Source organism: Canis lupus, chromosome 26 (assembly GCF_011100685.1).
Source record: "Canis lupus familiaris isolate Mischka breed German Shepherd chromosome 26, alternate assembly UU_Cfam_GSD_1.0, whole genome shotgun sequence".
NCBI lineage: Eukaryota > Metazoa > Chordata > Mammalia > Carnivora > Canidae > Canis > Canis lupus.
Genome location: NC_049247.1, coordinates 29,494,862 through 29,507,802, shown reverse-complemented (window position 1 = coordinate 29,507,802; position 12,941 = coordinate 29,494,862). Strand labels below are relative to the sequence as shown.

The 12,941-nt window shown below is 60.7% G+C and overlaps 1 protein-coding gene across 7 annotated transcripts in view; it reads right to left on the bottom strand.

The window, feature by feature from the left end:
- The window catches only part of ARVCF (ARVCF delta catenin family member), a 54,936-nt gene that overhangs the window by 13,497 nt on the left and 28,498 nt on the right, over window positions 1–12,941 (bottom strand). For 5 of the 7 annotated variants that reach the window (XM_038575881.1, XM_038575883.1, XM_038575882.1 and 2 more), the window contains one exon: window positions 7,304–7,531. In XM_038575881.1, coding sequence (XP_038431809.1) covers window positions 7,304–7,513 — 210 coding nt within the window. In that variant the 5' untranslated portion in view covers window positions 7,514–7,531. Of the gene's footprint in view, window positions 1–3,793; window positions 3,851–7,303; window positions 7,532–12,941 lie in introns of those variants that run through there. The other 2 variants (XM_038575884.1, XM_038575885.1) reach the window with 1 other exon arrangement.

Here is a 12,941-nt window from a genome sequence, read left to right as displayed (position 1 = left end):
TGCCCTAGGGCCTGCTTCCTGAGGTCCTCCTCAGGATGTGAAGTCTCCTCAGCTTGGGGTCCTGTCCTGAAAAAATGCTAAAGCCCCTGATTACTCATAGTCCTGAAATTCTCGGCCCCTGCAAACACTCCAGGGGTCCAAGGAGAGACCCGCACCATGTTAGGACAAGTGTATCCCCCGGGCTCTGGTGACACAGGAAGGAAGTCACAGAATACAGCCTCTGTCCCCAGAAGACAACTGTATGTGATTTCATAAAAAGGGAAACTGAGGCCTAACAGAGAAAGAGGATTAACTGAGACTTCAGAGACCACTAACGGGGAATCCAGGCCTTCACAGAGAAGGTGGCTCTGTGAGGCCACTGAGCTATACCTTACTCTGCAGGCGCCATCGCCACTCAGTTTGGGGCCACAGGTGGAATGCCTGGTGGGGACATGGCCAGGTAGGAGGCATGACGTTCCCTGAGAAAGTGAAGTTAACGCAGACCCTGAATAGGGACATGCTACCAGGCTCTTCTCTGAGGGCCCTGGAGGCCGGGACAGTTCTGGAGCCGAAAGCTCAGGGAGTTTTGTATTTGGCAACTGTGGGAGCAAACCGTGGCAGGCGCTGAGCTCTCTCTCTGCTGCTGGGCCTTGGCGGGCTTCAGGCCACACCCCAGGGGCTGCAGGTGAAGGGGAGGGGCAAGGGGCAAGACAGACAAGAGTGGACCCAAGAGGGGACCGGAGCATCCAGGAGGATCTGCCCCTCGAGTAGACCAGCATACATCAGTGCTCTCAGAGAAGAGCCTCCAGCTCCTTGGCTGGGGGGCGGGGTGAGGAAGGAGGAGAGGAGTAAGCACACCTCAGACCTCAATGACACTCTGAGGTTCACTTTATTCTCACTCTAGCCTGTGATGACAGTCTGCCACAGTGCAGTAGGGGGGACGAAGGAATGGGGGTCCAGAGGAGCCAGGGCCCCTCCAGCAAAGCCTGGCAACCCTGCAGCATCGCCCACTAATACCCAGCCCAGACAGCCTGGTAGTGGGATCCTGAGGCCCCGAGAGCCCCCACTGGCAAATGACCTCAGGGAGCTAAAAACAGGCGATGACTTCACCCAGGCGGGCGGGCAGGCGGGAGCGTGAGTCAGCCGGTGATCACAGGAAGGCCCGGCCCCCGTTAACACACGCCTGGGCACACATACAGATAAGGACCTGGACGTGCGTGCATAGACCCAACAGGGACAGATGCACACAGACACGCATGTGTGAGCACCCAGCCTGGCCCACAGGCCCAAGCACGTCCATCTGCATGCTGTCCTAACAGCCCCCAGTGCACAGTGCCTGCTGCCCCCAGAGGGACTTGCACTTGCTAACCCACCCCCATCATCTCCTTCTGTCTTCTACCCCTGTGTCCAGACTCTCAGCCAACCACCCACTCTGGGGGCCTCAGTGCTGGTGGCAGACTGGGGAATCAGGGAAAGGCCCAAGGTCAACCCGTGCTTTAGGCCTCTGCAGAATCCATGGGGTGTTGAGGTGGGACTATGGACTGGTGACCAGCACACAGCACTCAGTAAAGGCAGCTGACCAGGGTGCCTGCATCCTCATCTGAACTCAAGAGCCTGCTCTAGAGCTGCATGTCCATCCACCCAGGGTGGCACAGCCCAGAGACTCCTGGCCCTGAGGCTCAGACTCCCCCATGCACCCCAGACATGAACACCAGTATGGACACACAACCCCTAGTCCTTTATATCCCAAATCTTGCCAAATTCTGTCAACTGTCTCTTGTCACCCTTCCCCAGCCCTAGCTTCATTCTTGTCTCTCTTCCTGGGACCACCAAGCTGCCTCCCATCACCTACCGCCATGGCCCAAACTGTTCCCTGACACTCCCATCCATGGTCTACCCAATCCAGGGTCTACAGGCCTGCCCAGAGTGGGGCTGCTGTCCAGACCTGGGGTTTCCCATGAGTTGCCTTGAACTTGGGGGCGGGGCCTGGCCCAAGACTCTGAGCCAGGGGCCAGAGTGGCCAGTTTAGATAAACTAAAGAGAGATAAACCCAGCCAGCCACCACTGCTCTTAAGAGGGTCCCCAGAGGCACAGAGCTGGGCACAGTGGGAGGGCCCTTGGCCCTGTCACACACCTGGGGCTCAGCTTCCTCATGAGGAAACAGAAAGCACCCAGCATATCAAGGCCATAGAACAAGTAGGAGAGTGCCAGCCGTGGGGAGTAGAACACAAGATGTGAGCCAACAGACAAAGGGGCCGCCACCTAGGCAAAAGACCACAGCAACCTAGGAGGTATGTGGGCGAACGGTAGAGGGAGGGGACAGGGAAACAAGCCAAGTCACAATGAGGGAGGGGGGCTGGACTGGAGTCCCAGACGCATGGCTCTATCTCACCCACTGCACTTGAACGATGAGCACCCGTGGTGTGTACCATGGAGAACAAACCTCAAGACAGGTACCCCACCCTGTCCATGGTCCCGCCTCACAGATAGGGAATGGGTTATGGTGGGATCCCACACCTGGCTCCCACGATCCCCAGTCCTGACCCATAGCGGACACAAGACAGCGGGCACTGAAAGAATGAATGGAGGGGTGAGGGAACAAACGTGTCCCCTCCCAGCACAGCTGTCCCAGATAGAGTCCAGGACAATCCAGGCTGGCATCTCTCACCAGAGAGCAAGCCCTCGGCCACCACAGATGCACCTCTCTTGATGCCCACAGCCTCTATCCAGCCCAGGCAGATGCGAGCGCACCCCTCCAGAGCAGCGATCCACCTGCCAGGGCTTGCAGTCCACACGGAGTGGTCAAGAGACCTACAGGCAGTGCAAGCGCAGGAGACTGGTGAAGCAAGGTTGCAGGGGACAGCAGAGCTGGCTGTCACCCACCCGAGTTTCTCCAAGCCCAGCCAGCATCCATCAGCTACACAGAGGCCCCAACTCCCTGCAGCTGACCCCTCCCTCTCTGGGGCAGTCAGTGGCCTGAGCCTCCGGGCAGTACCAGAGATGGACAGCAGACAGAAACCCAGCTCCTAGGGGTAGGGGAGGGGTGACCTGGACCCCAATAATCACAAGGGGCCTGGGGCAGTTGCTTCTCCAGTCTGCCTCAGTGTCCCTGACTGTTACTGGACCCTAAGCCCTCTGAGCACGAGGTGCTGGCTGCCCGCAGGCCTCGCTCCGGCTCCTCCCCTCCCCGCACAAGGAGGCTGACTGCCGGGGCTCTCCTCGGAGACCCCTCCTGCCTCCGCACGTGGGCAGGGCCCTCCTCCACCCCTCCCCTCACGTGCGCCGCCGGGCACACAGGGCTCCCATTAAAGCTCCGGAAGCTTCTTCGCAGGTCCCCAGAGTCGGAGCCCGCGCTTGGAGTGTGGAGGGGAGGAGAGCCCCCCCAGGCTCCGGGGAGCCGGAGGCCCAACCCCGCTGCCCCCTCGGGACTCGGCATCCCTCCTGCACAGAGGGGCTGCTCAGGAAGGCCCGACCAGGCACCTGTCCCGGGCGATGCCCTGGGGTGCCCTCCCCCCGGTCCCGGCCTCGCCTCCCGGCGTGGAACCGCACCGCCCCGGGGCGCCCGCGCCCGGTCCCCAGAGACCCCGCCGCCCCGCCCCGCGCCTTGCACACCCCCCGGGCGGCGCGCTCACTCCGCCGCCCCGCCCGCCCCGGGGCCGAACGCGCCGGCCCGGAGCGCAGACAATAGCCGCCTCCGGCCGGCGGCTCCACGGAACAAAAGCGGGTCCTCCGGGAAGGCCGGCGCCCCGCCCCCCGCCCCCGCCGCCGCGCCCCCGGGACGGCGCCCCCGCGCCCGGCACCAAGTTCCTCCGACCTGTCTGAGTTCGGCCGGCATCGGGCCGGGCTCGGGGGGCGCGGGCCGGTAGGGGCGGCGGCGGCGGCGGCGGCGGCGGCGGCTGACCCGGGCTCGGCTCCGGCGCCTCGGCCGTGCGGGCTCGGGCTCGGCGGACTCGCTCCCCGCGGGGGCGGATCTGGCGGCGGCCACGGCGAGCAGCCAATGGAGCGGGGCCGCGCCCAGGCGGGGCGGGCGGGGCGGGCGGGGCGCGGGCCGGGGGCGGGGCCGGGCGAGGTCCCGCCCCCCACCTGCGCGGGGTGCAGCTCGGCGGCCGGGCGGGGCCGGGGTCGCCCCTAACCCCCGTCCCTCCGTGTCCCCTGCGGGGGTGACATCTTCCCGCTGGGCGCTGCCCAGGCCTCGTTTAGCCTCCAGGAACAGAGCTCACAGGCCCCTCCCCCTGCACAGCTAGGGAAACTGAGTTCTGGCCGAGCGGGCCAGGGCGGCCGTCCTGTCCTCTTGGGTAGGCTGCTCATCCCGACTCGGTAAGTGCCCCCCCCCCCCCCCCACCGCTGATCAGTGTTACAGCGATGTCAGCGCGGCAAGGTCTCTCAGGTCTCCCAGGTCTGACCGCCCCAGGCCCTTGCCCAGACCCCAGCAGGGCCCCCCAAGTGTCTCCACTGAGCTCAGTAGGGGCCTGCCAGATGGACCTGGCATTGATCTACTTTGTCTTGGGTTCTCCCCATCAAGACCCAGAAGTCCAGGGTTTCCCCCACCCTCTGAGGGGTGTCAGAGCAGATCAAATGGTGCATGGGGAGGGCTCAGCAGTTGGATGACCCTGGGTGAAAACTCCTAAGGCCAAGCGGGCCTCAGGCCCTCTCTCTTCCATGCTTTTGATCCACTGCAAAGTGGTGGGTTCGGGTGGGGTGGTGGTGGTATCGGAGCAGCTGGTTCATCAGGACTTCTCCAAACCAGGGTGGCACCCTAGCCTGGCATGAAGGTACAGCCACACCCTGGGGAGTCTGGCTCTGCTGGATACAAACACAGACCCAGAAAGGCTGGGCTGTGCTGGACTGGGGCCCTCTTGGGTCATACCCCATAAAGGTAAGCCAATGGCTCTTGTATCACCAATAAGGTAACTAGGCTCTAAGATGAATAAGGGCAAGGGCCAGTGCAAGGAGGTTCCATGGGTCTGGCAAGAAAGGAGGGCAGGGCCTGGGCTTCCTGCCCCCCTCCTGCTTTGCCTCAGACCCCACTCAGAAAATCCTTCTTCCTGGACATGCCATGTACCTAAGCCATGCCCCCCGAATGCTCAAGCACTCTGGGTATCTATCCACTGCATGTCCCTCCGAGCCTCCATTTCTCCACCTGCACACTGAGCCTCCATTTCCCCACCTGCACCCTGACCACTGGCCCCTGTATCTTCCATCCATAGCAGCCCCACAGGGAGCCATCTGGGACAGAAGCAGCAGCAGGAGGACTAGACTGCGGCCCTGAGGGACTTACGTTTCAGCTGCTTCTGCCTTCTCCCAGATTTCACCTGCTGCTAGTGCCCCAGGCACAAACCCACCTTGGCCTAACCCGGGGCTGACGAGGTCCCTAAAGGTGTCCCAACTGCCCTTCCACACACACAAACACACACTGCTTGAGGGTTGGCTCTACTCCAGTCAGGTGCTGGAACAGAGAGCTCTTCCTGCTGAAGGATTAAAGGCATGTGGCCAGGACAAGGAGCACAACACTAGCTCCTGGCCTCTTGACCCTTCAGCCCCGGCAACCTGCCTTGCTACTGGCCCTGAGCTTCACAGACCCCAGCTCTGACCCCAAGGACCAGCTCCAGGCAGCCCTGGGGCTCAGCAGGTAGGACACCAGGCATCTCCTGCTGAGACCAATCTGGGAAGCAGTTTTGGCATCGGGCTGCTAGGCCTGGCTAGCGGATGGGGCCCCGCCTCCCACAATGTCCCCATCAGCCCTCCGGTCCAGCCACAGCCCTGGGAACATGCTCTTTCCGATCTCACCCTGAGAAAACCATCTCCTCCCAAGAGACAGAAAACCAAGGGCAGGCCAGGAGGGCAGTGGGCGGGGAGAGGTGGTAGCCAGAGGTCTTTAATCCACGGCCCCCAGGAGGCCAGGGCAGCTCTAGGCTATGGGAACATCTTTCTCTAGGGGCACTGACCCTCAGCGGTGCCCTCTGGGCTGGAGGCTACAGCCCTTTCGGGCCTGGGAGGGCTAGATAGAGGGCCTGGCGCCTGAAGGATGGCCTCGAGGTCATTGACTGCCACTGTCCGCATGTGGCCCAGCCGGGCTGTTCCACTCCCTGCCACATCTGGGGGCACAGGCCTCACCCTCTGGAGTGCCTAATATCCAGGGGGTTAGGGGGTGGCTCTTGCATCTAGGCCTACGCTGCCTCAGTCCTGGCCTCCTGTGGACTGGCTCTGTGGCCCACCTCAGCACCAGAGGCTTAGAGAGACAGCTCCCCAGTGGTGGGGGCTGCTGGTAGGTCTTGGCCCTCTGGAGACACGACTTCGGTTCTGATTGTATAGTGTGCTGGGTTGTGTGTGTGGATTGCCCACTGGCAGATGAGACCATCAAGGCTCTGGGGGTAGAGGTCACTCACCAACTCCCCCGACCTGACGTGGGCTACTGCTTCTGAGCCCCACATGCCTTGGCTAGGTGAAGCTAGCCCAACAGGGTCAGTCTCAACCGAGACCAATGCCTTGCTCCCTCTAAGGTCACTCTGTGCAGAACCTGGGGACTCCGTAGGCCTCTGCCCCCTAGGCCTTAAGGGGCGGGGGGAGCAGTAACAGTGGGAGGCCTGCAGGGTGGGCCAGAGCCCTCCTTCTCCTGGATCCTGGGACAGCTCTATCCTCTGCCCTGTGCCTCAGTCAGTAATAGGAACTCAAAAATCACACCAAACTCCAGGCCTCCCATGTTTTCTTGTTCTGCCCCTGCCACCCCATAAACCAGGTGGTCCTGTGCCCCATCCACACTGGAGGGAGGGGTCCAGGCAACCTTCCTCCTGACTTTAGAGTGCTCAGGGCCTGGCCAGAGAGCAGACTCCTGGGGCTGAGCAGAGGGGCCTGGGCTCAGTTTAAGGGTATTGGCCAGTGGAGAAACTGAGGCTTCTAGGTCACCCTCTGAGCTATGGGCAGAGCCCAGGCCCTTGCTCAAGCCTTCCGTAGGCCTGACTCACTGACACATGTGACAAAGGAGGATACCATAGCAAGGAGACTCCACAGCTGGCAAAACTCTCAGTGTCACTGGGGTGACAGCTGCCCGAACACACCTTGCCCAGCTACCTGAGCTCTGAGGACTCACTTGAGTGGAGGGTGCCATTCTGAGGGTTGGGCTGTGTCCTGCCCATTCATCACAGGGTGTCCTGCACACTCAAGTGAGACTTCCAGCTCCCTTGGGATCCCACTTTCCTCCCCTCCTCAGGGGTTCCAGGATATCTTGCCATAAGCCTTCAATACTGGCTTGTGGTCCACCAAGGCCCCTGGATTGTTTCCCTACTTGGCCATTTTCACCCTTCCGGATGAGTCACTGGGGTATTACCTGCAGGACCAGCTGTTGCCAGGCCATTGGCAGGGGCTGCCCACTGCCCACACCACCACTGCCCATACCAGGCTGCTGGGCACGCTCCAACTGCAGGGCAACATGGCGCCGCTCCTGCTCCAGAGCTCGGGTCAGTCGCTCAAAGCGGGCCTCCTGTTCTTTCACTGAGGCCAGGATGCTGGCAGCCGAGTGCACGTTGCAGTCCTCCATGACCAGGATGCCAACAGGCTGCAGGCAAAGCAGAGCAAGGTCAGGGTGGGGCCGGGGCACAGGCTTGAAGAGGCCATCATAGGCCCCATGCCCACCCCACCCACAGATCATACGACTCGCTCCCAGACCAGAGCATCCAGCTCTCCAGAGAGAGGCCGCATTGATTAAATTCTAAATTAAAAGCCATTAATCCAAGGCTAGCCGGAAGCAGCCGGCTCCCTCCCTATGGAGTGTGGGGCTCTGAGCCGGGAGGCCCTGCTTCCTGCCAGGTCCAGCGGAACCACTAACCGTGGGCGTCCTGGAGCCCTTTGGGAAGGGAAGGGTAGGAAGAACTGGCGTAACCACCTTTCAGACGTCCCAGGCCCTCTGCTGCCCACAGCACATGCCAGTTCATCCCAGCATGGGGCCAACACAGGCCCAGCTCACTGAGGCAGATGCCTGGGACCAGAGAAAGCGTGCAAGCCATACAGCTTATGTGGTGGAGTTGATGCACCAGTGGGCAGGGAGAGAGAAGCCACTCCACAGCCGCCAGGTGGGTGGGAGGCCTAAGCAGGTGAGGGGATGACACTGGCCTGCAGACTAGCAGTCGGGCCTCCACTCACAGCCACACTGCCTGGGAACAAGGGTGCTATCTACCTACACAGCAGAGTGAACACCGAGTGCAGCCTGGTTGAGATTCTGTACCCAGAAGTGGCCCATGGGCCTCACATCTGGAGGGAAGGTGGAGGGCAGGGTCCCAGGCATCTGAGGCCCAGTCTGTGGGGAGGGTCAGGCCTGCCCGGGCCCCTGCCCAGTGCTGCCCCTGAGGGCCCCAGGGTGGTGGGTGGTGGCAGCAGGGGCTTGGCAGCTGCAACCACAAGCCAGCACTCTCCTCGCTGCTTACTCCCTGGCTGCCCACCATTTTTGTTCTTCATGAGCAAGAAGCAGGAGAAGGATATGGAGCATAGACCTGTGCATAGCAGCTGGCCAGCAGGCAGGGTGCAGCCCATGTGGCCACACTGCTAAGGCACTCGGGGTGTGGTGTGATGCCCAGAACTGCTCGGGGCCTCCTCCTGGCCCAGCCCATGCCAGCCAGTGGTGGCTGACGCTGTTGGCCCCCGTGGCCCTGTACAACACAGGACACAGCATAGTGGACAACACCCCTGGAGGGCCAGCTCTGCTGCTCACTGGCCCAGGAGGAGCAGCTGCAAGAACAGAGCCCTAGAAAGGAGGGGTCGGTGCTGGGCTTGGCCACTGGTACCAGCTGAGCCAGGGACAGGGTTGGCGGGCACGGGTGTACATGAAGATGACACCATGGAGCCCAGCCCCCTGTGAAGCTGGGGGAACCAAGGCCAGGCTCCGGGAAGAGGCCAGCACAGGTCCCAGGAGCCAAGCCTCACTTCCCCAGCACCTGTCACACAAATAAAACTGTCAATATGACCTAGCAGAGGGGCAGCAAAATCAGCCTGTCAGGCCAGGAGAGGCGGTGGCCATCATGGGGGAGGAGAGGAGGAAAGTGAGGTAGAGGCTGGCTTCTCTGGCCAGCAGGGAATAAAGGACAAACAGCATGGCATGTCCACGGCTGTGGGAACACAGCCTCCTGCGCTCACCCACTGCTGCCTGGGTACGGGTCCCAGATGCACACTGCCCAATCCTTGGTGCCACCTAGACACTGGCCTTGCGCATGGATGGACTGAATCTGGTGGCCCCACGTAGGCGTGGTGGGGTCTTCCTCACTGGAGGGCAGGCAAGGTGCACCAGGGGGTGGAGCCAGGTCCCTGGAGCCCGTGGTGGCAGCATGGGTCTCAAGGCCCTGGGAGGTGGTGATCAGGACATCTGGGGGCCTCATGCCGAGGATGTGCCTTTCCTCCTTCCTTGTGCTGAGATATGGGTTCCTGACTGACCTCAGGCTGCTATTCCCTGCTCCTAATAGGACCAGGCCCAGGCTGCAGACCTTGAGGACAGTGGGGGACGAGGGGCAGCACTAGCTTCCCTGCCCTGGGCCCTCCAGTGCGTTCCAGCTCTGGGGCCCAAGGAGCCTCCTGCAGAGGGGGCCCACTTGCCCAGGCTGGGGGCCAGCCAGGGGTCCAGAAATCAACAGCTACCGTGAGAAGGTAGCCAAACCCCACCATGACCTTCCCATTGCCCAGTTCTCTCAGTTGGAGCTAAATAACTATGTGTCTCCTAGGAGACGCCCCCAAATGCCAGCCAGCTTGGAAGAAGAGTACCCTGCAGCCTCCACAAAGAGCAGAGACTCTGGGGCTAGGGCCCATGTTCTCTGCCCCAGCCCAAGGGTGCACCCCTCTGTGGGCCTGTAGTCCACAGCCTCCTCACCTTGGTGGCCTTGACGGCAGCCCTGGGGTATGCAAGAGGCGGGCTGCTGGCTAGGGGCATATCTAGGAAGCAGGGAAGACCTAAGCCTGCTCCCCTGACATGGTGGCCTTCTGGGGTCCGAGCACGTGTGGGTACAGGTGAGCCAGACCACACCGCTCCAGAAGGCAGCTCTTTGCGGATGCTAACTCAAAAATGCTATTTTTATATGAAAACAATAAATGTGTGATGACATGGAAAGCAAGTTGTAATGAATTTTTAAGATCAACCATGAGACTTTAAAGGCTTCATCCCCAAAGGGGCATCAGGGAGAGGCCCAATTCTGGGGAGAGGGGGCACCAGACTACGAGGGCCTGAGACAGGCAGGAAAGCGGGTGCTTGCTTGGGTCTCAGCTGCCCCTTGATCTCCTCTCTGGCCAGTGTCATTGCAGCTTCCAGTCACCTGGCAGGGGCCCCTCACGGCCTGTCAGGCAGACACCTCACTCTCACCCAGATCCCGGCCACTGGCTTTGCAGTGCCTGGTGCAGGCTGCTTCTCCCCATGCCCAATCGCCTGTCCACTCGTGGAGTGGACTTAGCAAGCAGACGGGAACGAACGTGCAACGCAGAGCCAGCCTCACCTGTCCCAGGCAGGAATGAAGGTAGTGAGCCTGCACATCCCAGGAGTGACCCCAGGTAGACAGACTGCTGAGTGGATGGAGGAACGGAATGACAGGAGGCTGATGGAAGTGGAAATGAATGAACCAGTGAATGGACGGGCGGACAGGAGGGGGAGTAGGTGGTTGTGTGAGGGGGCGGTGGTGGTGAGAGGTGGGTGGAGAGTCAGATGGGCAGGGGAATGAGCAAGTAGGTGTGGGTAGATGGGTGAGTGGGTGGACAGGTGGGTAAGGTCAAGGCTCTGAAGCACTGCTGGGCAGAGGCAGCATGGACCTTGAGCATTTTCCATCCGGAAAACAGGCACCATCAGAGGAGTTAGGGGGAGACGCCGATCCTTCCTCCGAAACCTAAACCCACATTTGACGTCTTCCTGCTGACCCAGACATTCTTCCTCACAAGGAGTCCAGCCAAACCCTGCTCCAGAAAATCAAATTATGGGGCCTGAGTCCAATCTGGGTTGAGGAATTAGAGGAATTTCCTAAGGGTCAGGCCGGCAGGGGGAGGCAGGGAGGAGGCCCGGGCTCCAGTCCCAACTCCTCGCTGGCCATCTGTCGGCACACTGCCAGTTGTCCCCCAAGAGGGGAGAGAGGACTGGCCACTGGTTGAAATGGCCAGCCCTCCCACCCCAAATTCTACCCCCACCCCTGGCCATCTGGAGAAGCAGAACCCTGGCCTAGTGGTCCAAAGGCCGCTTTGCCTGGGAGGGCATCACGTCCCCCACCCTCAACACTGCCAGCACGGAAACCTGCTCCCAGCACTGCCCACCAGGCCTCATGGGGGCCCATATTTACTCTGTCACCCCTCCTGTGGTCAGATGGTACCCACAGCTGCAGGGATAGCTTCTGGCCAGCTCACAAGGAAGGGCACTGAGCCAAGGCCGGAGCAGGAGGCCTGGGCTGGGGAGTTCACATAGGGCGGAGTCCCTGTCTGTTCATCCCTGCCAGAACCACAGTGCTGCTCGGAAGTCAGCGTAGGGCCTGGGGTGTCTGGGCAGGAGGAGGCTGTTCTTAACCTCAAAGCAGTGAGACAAACTGCCAAGGAAAGACAGACCAGCTCAATTTTGTGAGGACGAAGCATTTCTGTACATCCCCCCAAAACAGCGTCATGGACTGTTGTTATGGTGTTTTGGTTTTGGCTTTTAAAATGACACCATTTATAGTTACGTACACAGTGAGCGTTTCAACGGAAGCCAGGCAGTGACTTTACTTCTAGATCTTGACTTCACCGCAGACGCTGGTGAGGGGCACACTCTAGCCCCTCTACTTCTGCGCATTTGCAATTTTCCGTAATAGAAAGTGGGAGAAAAAGATAAAAAGACAACCAAAAGACAATCGACACATGGCATCAGGTCTTCGTAACATCCAGCAGCAAAGTGACACCCTTCATCTAGAAAGTATGCTTGCAAATCAATAAGGACAAACCAGAACCCCAACTCCAAGGGAGTAAAGGCTACAAACAAGGGATGTGGCCAGAGACAGAAGATGCAAACAACAAGCGTGGAAACCATCAAGTGTGTCCACGCCCCAAGAAAAGACTACAAGGAGACGCGTCTCAGGTAGCCGAGGCACCCGGGTGGCACTTCTGTGCCCACCAGTGTCGCCAGTGTTCAGGGACGAGCTGAATTTCTGCTCCAACTGAAGGTAAGGAAGAGACAGAAAAGCAGCCTCCTGCCCCAGCCGGCGGGCAACTGAAGGAGGCGGCTGGGAATTCAGCTCCCCAGGGGCCTGGGTGTGCCACTCGCGGGCCGAGGAGGCACAGGGACCTTCAGGGAGCCCGCAGAGCCACAACTGGATTCAGCTTAGAAACTGGATTTCTCCAGCAGAGGAGGCACCCCTGTTGCAAGGGATCAGCCAACATGCTAGGGATGAAGGGGGTGGACAGATGGCCCCATTGTCCACACAGACACCCATCTGACGATCATATGGAGGACAACTTGCATACTCAGGAAGAAGAGTCTGGGGGGCTCTTCACTGGTGCCAATGGGGTGCCCTAGGCCAAGTGCAGGCCAGGTCCAAGGCAGCACTACTTAGCCCCAGGACAGGGGGGCCACTGGGCAGAAGGTCCAGAAGGAACAGGGCCCATGGCGGTACTGATGTAGGAGGCTCAGGGTCACGTCAAGGCAGGAACACTGGTGGGGGGCCAGGAAGCCTGAGGTCTGAGAGTGACTGCAGGCTGGACATGGCAGAGACAGGCTTCACTCTGGCAGGAGCACAGGCAGAGACGGGGGAAGATCCCAGCTCGGTGGGAGGCCTGAGCCTCTGGGGTCCCCACCAGAGGCACCTAAACGGGTGGCCTGAGACTTCTGTTGGGGCAGGTCACAGACACTTGCTCCCTGTGCTGACTGTGACCCTCCCTAAGTCTCCTGGGCTCCCTGAGAACTGCTATCAGAACTCATGGCATGGGGATGGACAGCTCTCCCCCTGGCCCCAGGCTGGGATTCAGGGCAGCCCCCTTGCTGTCCC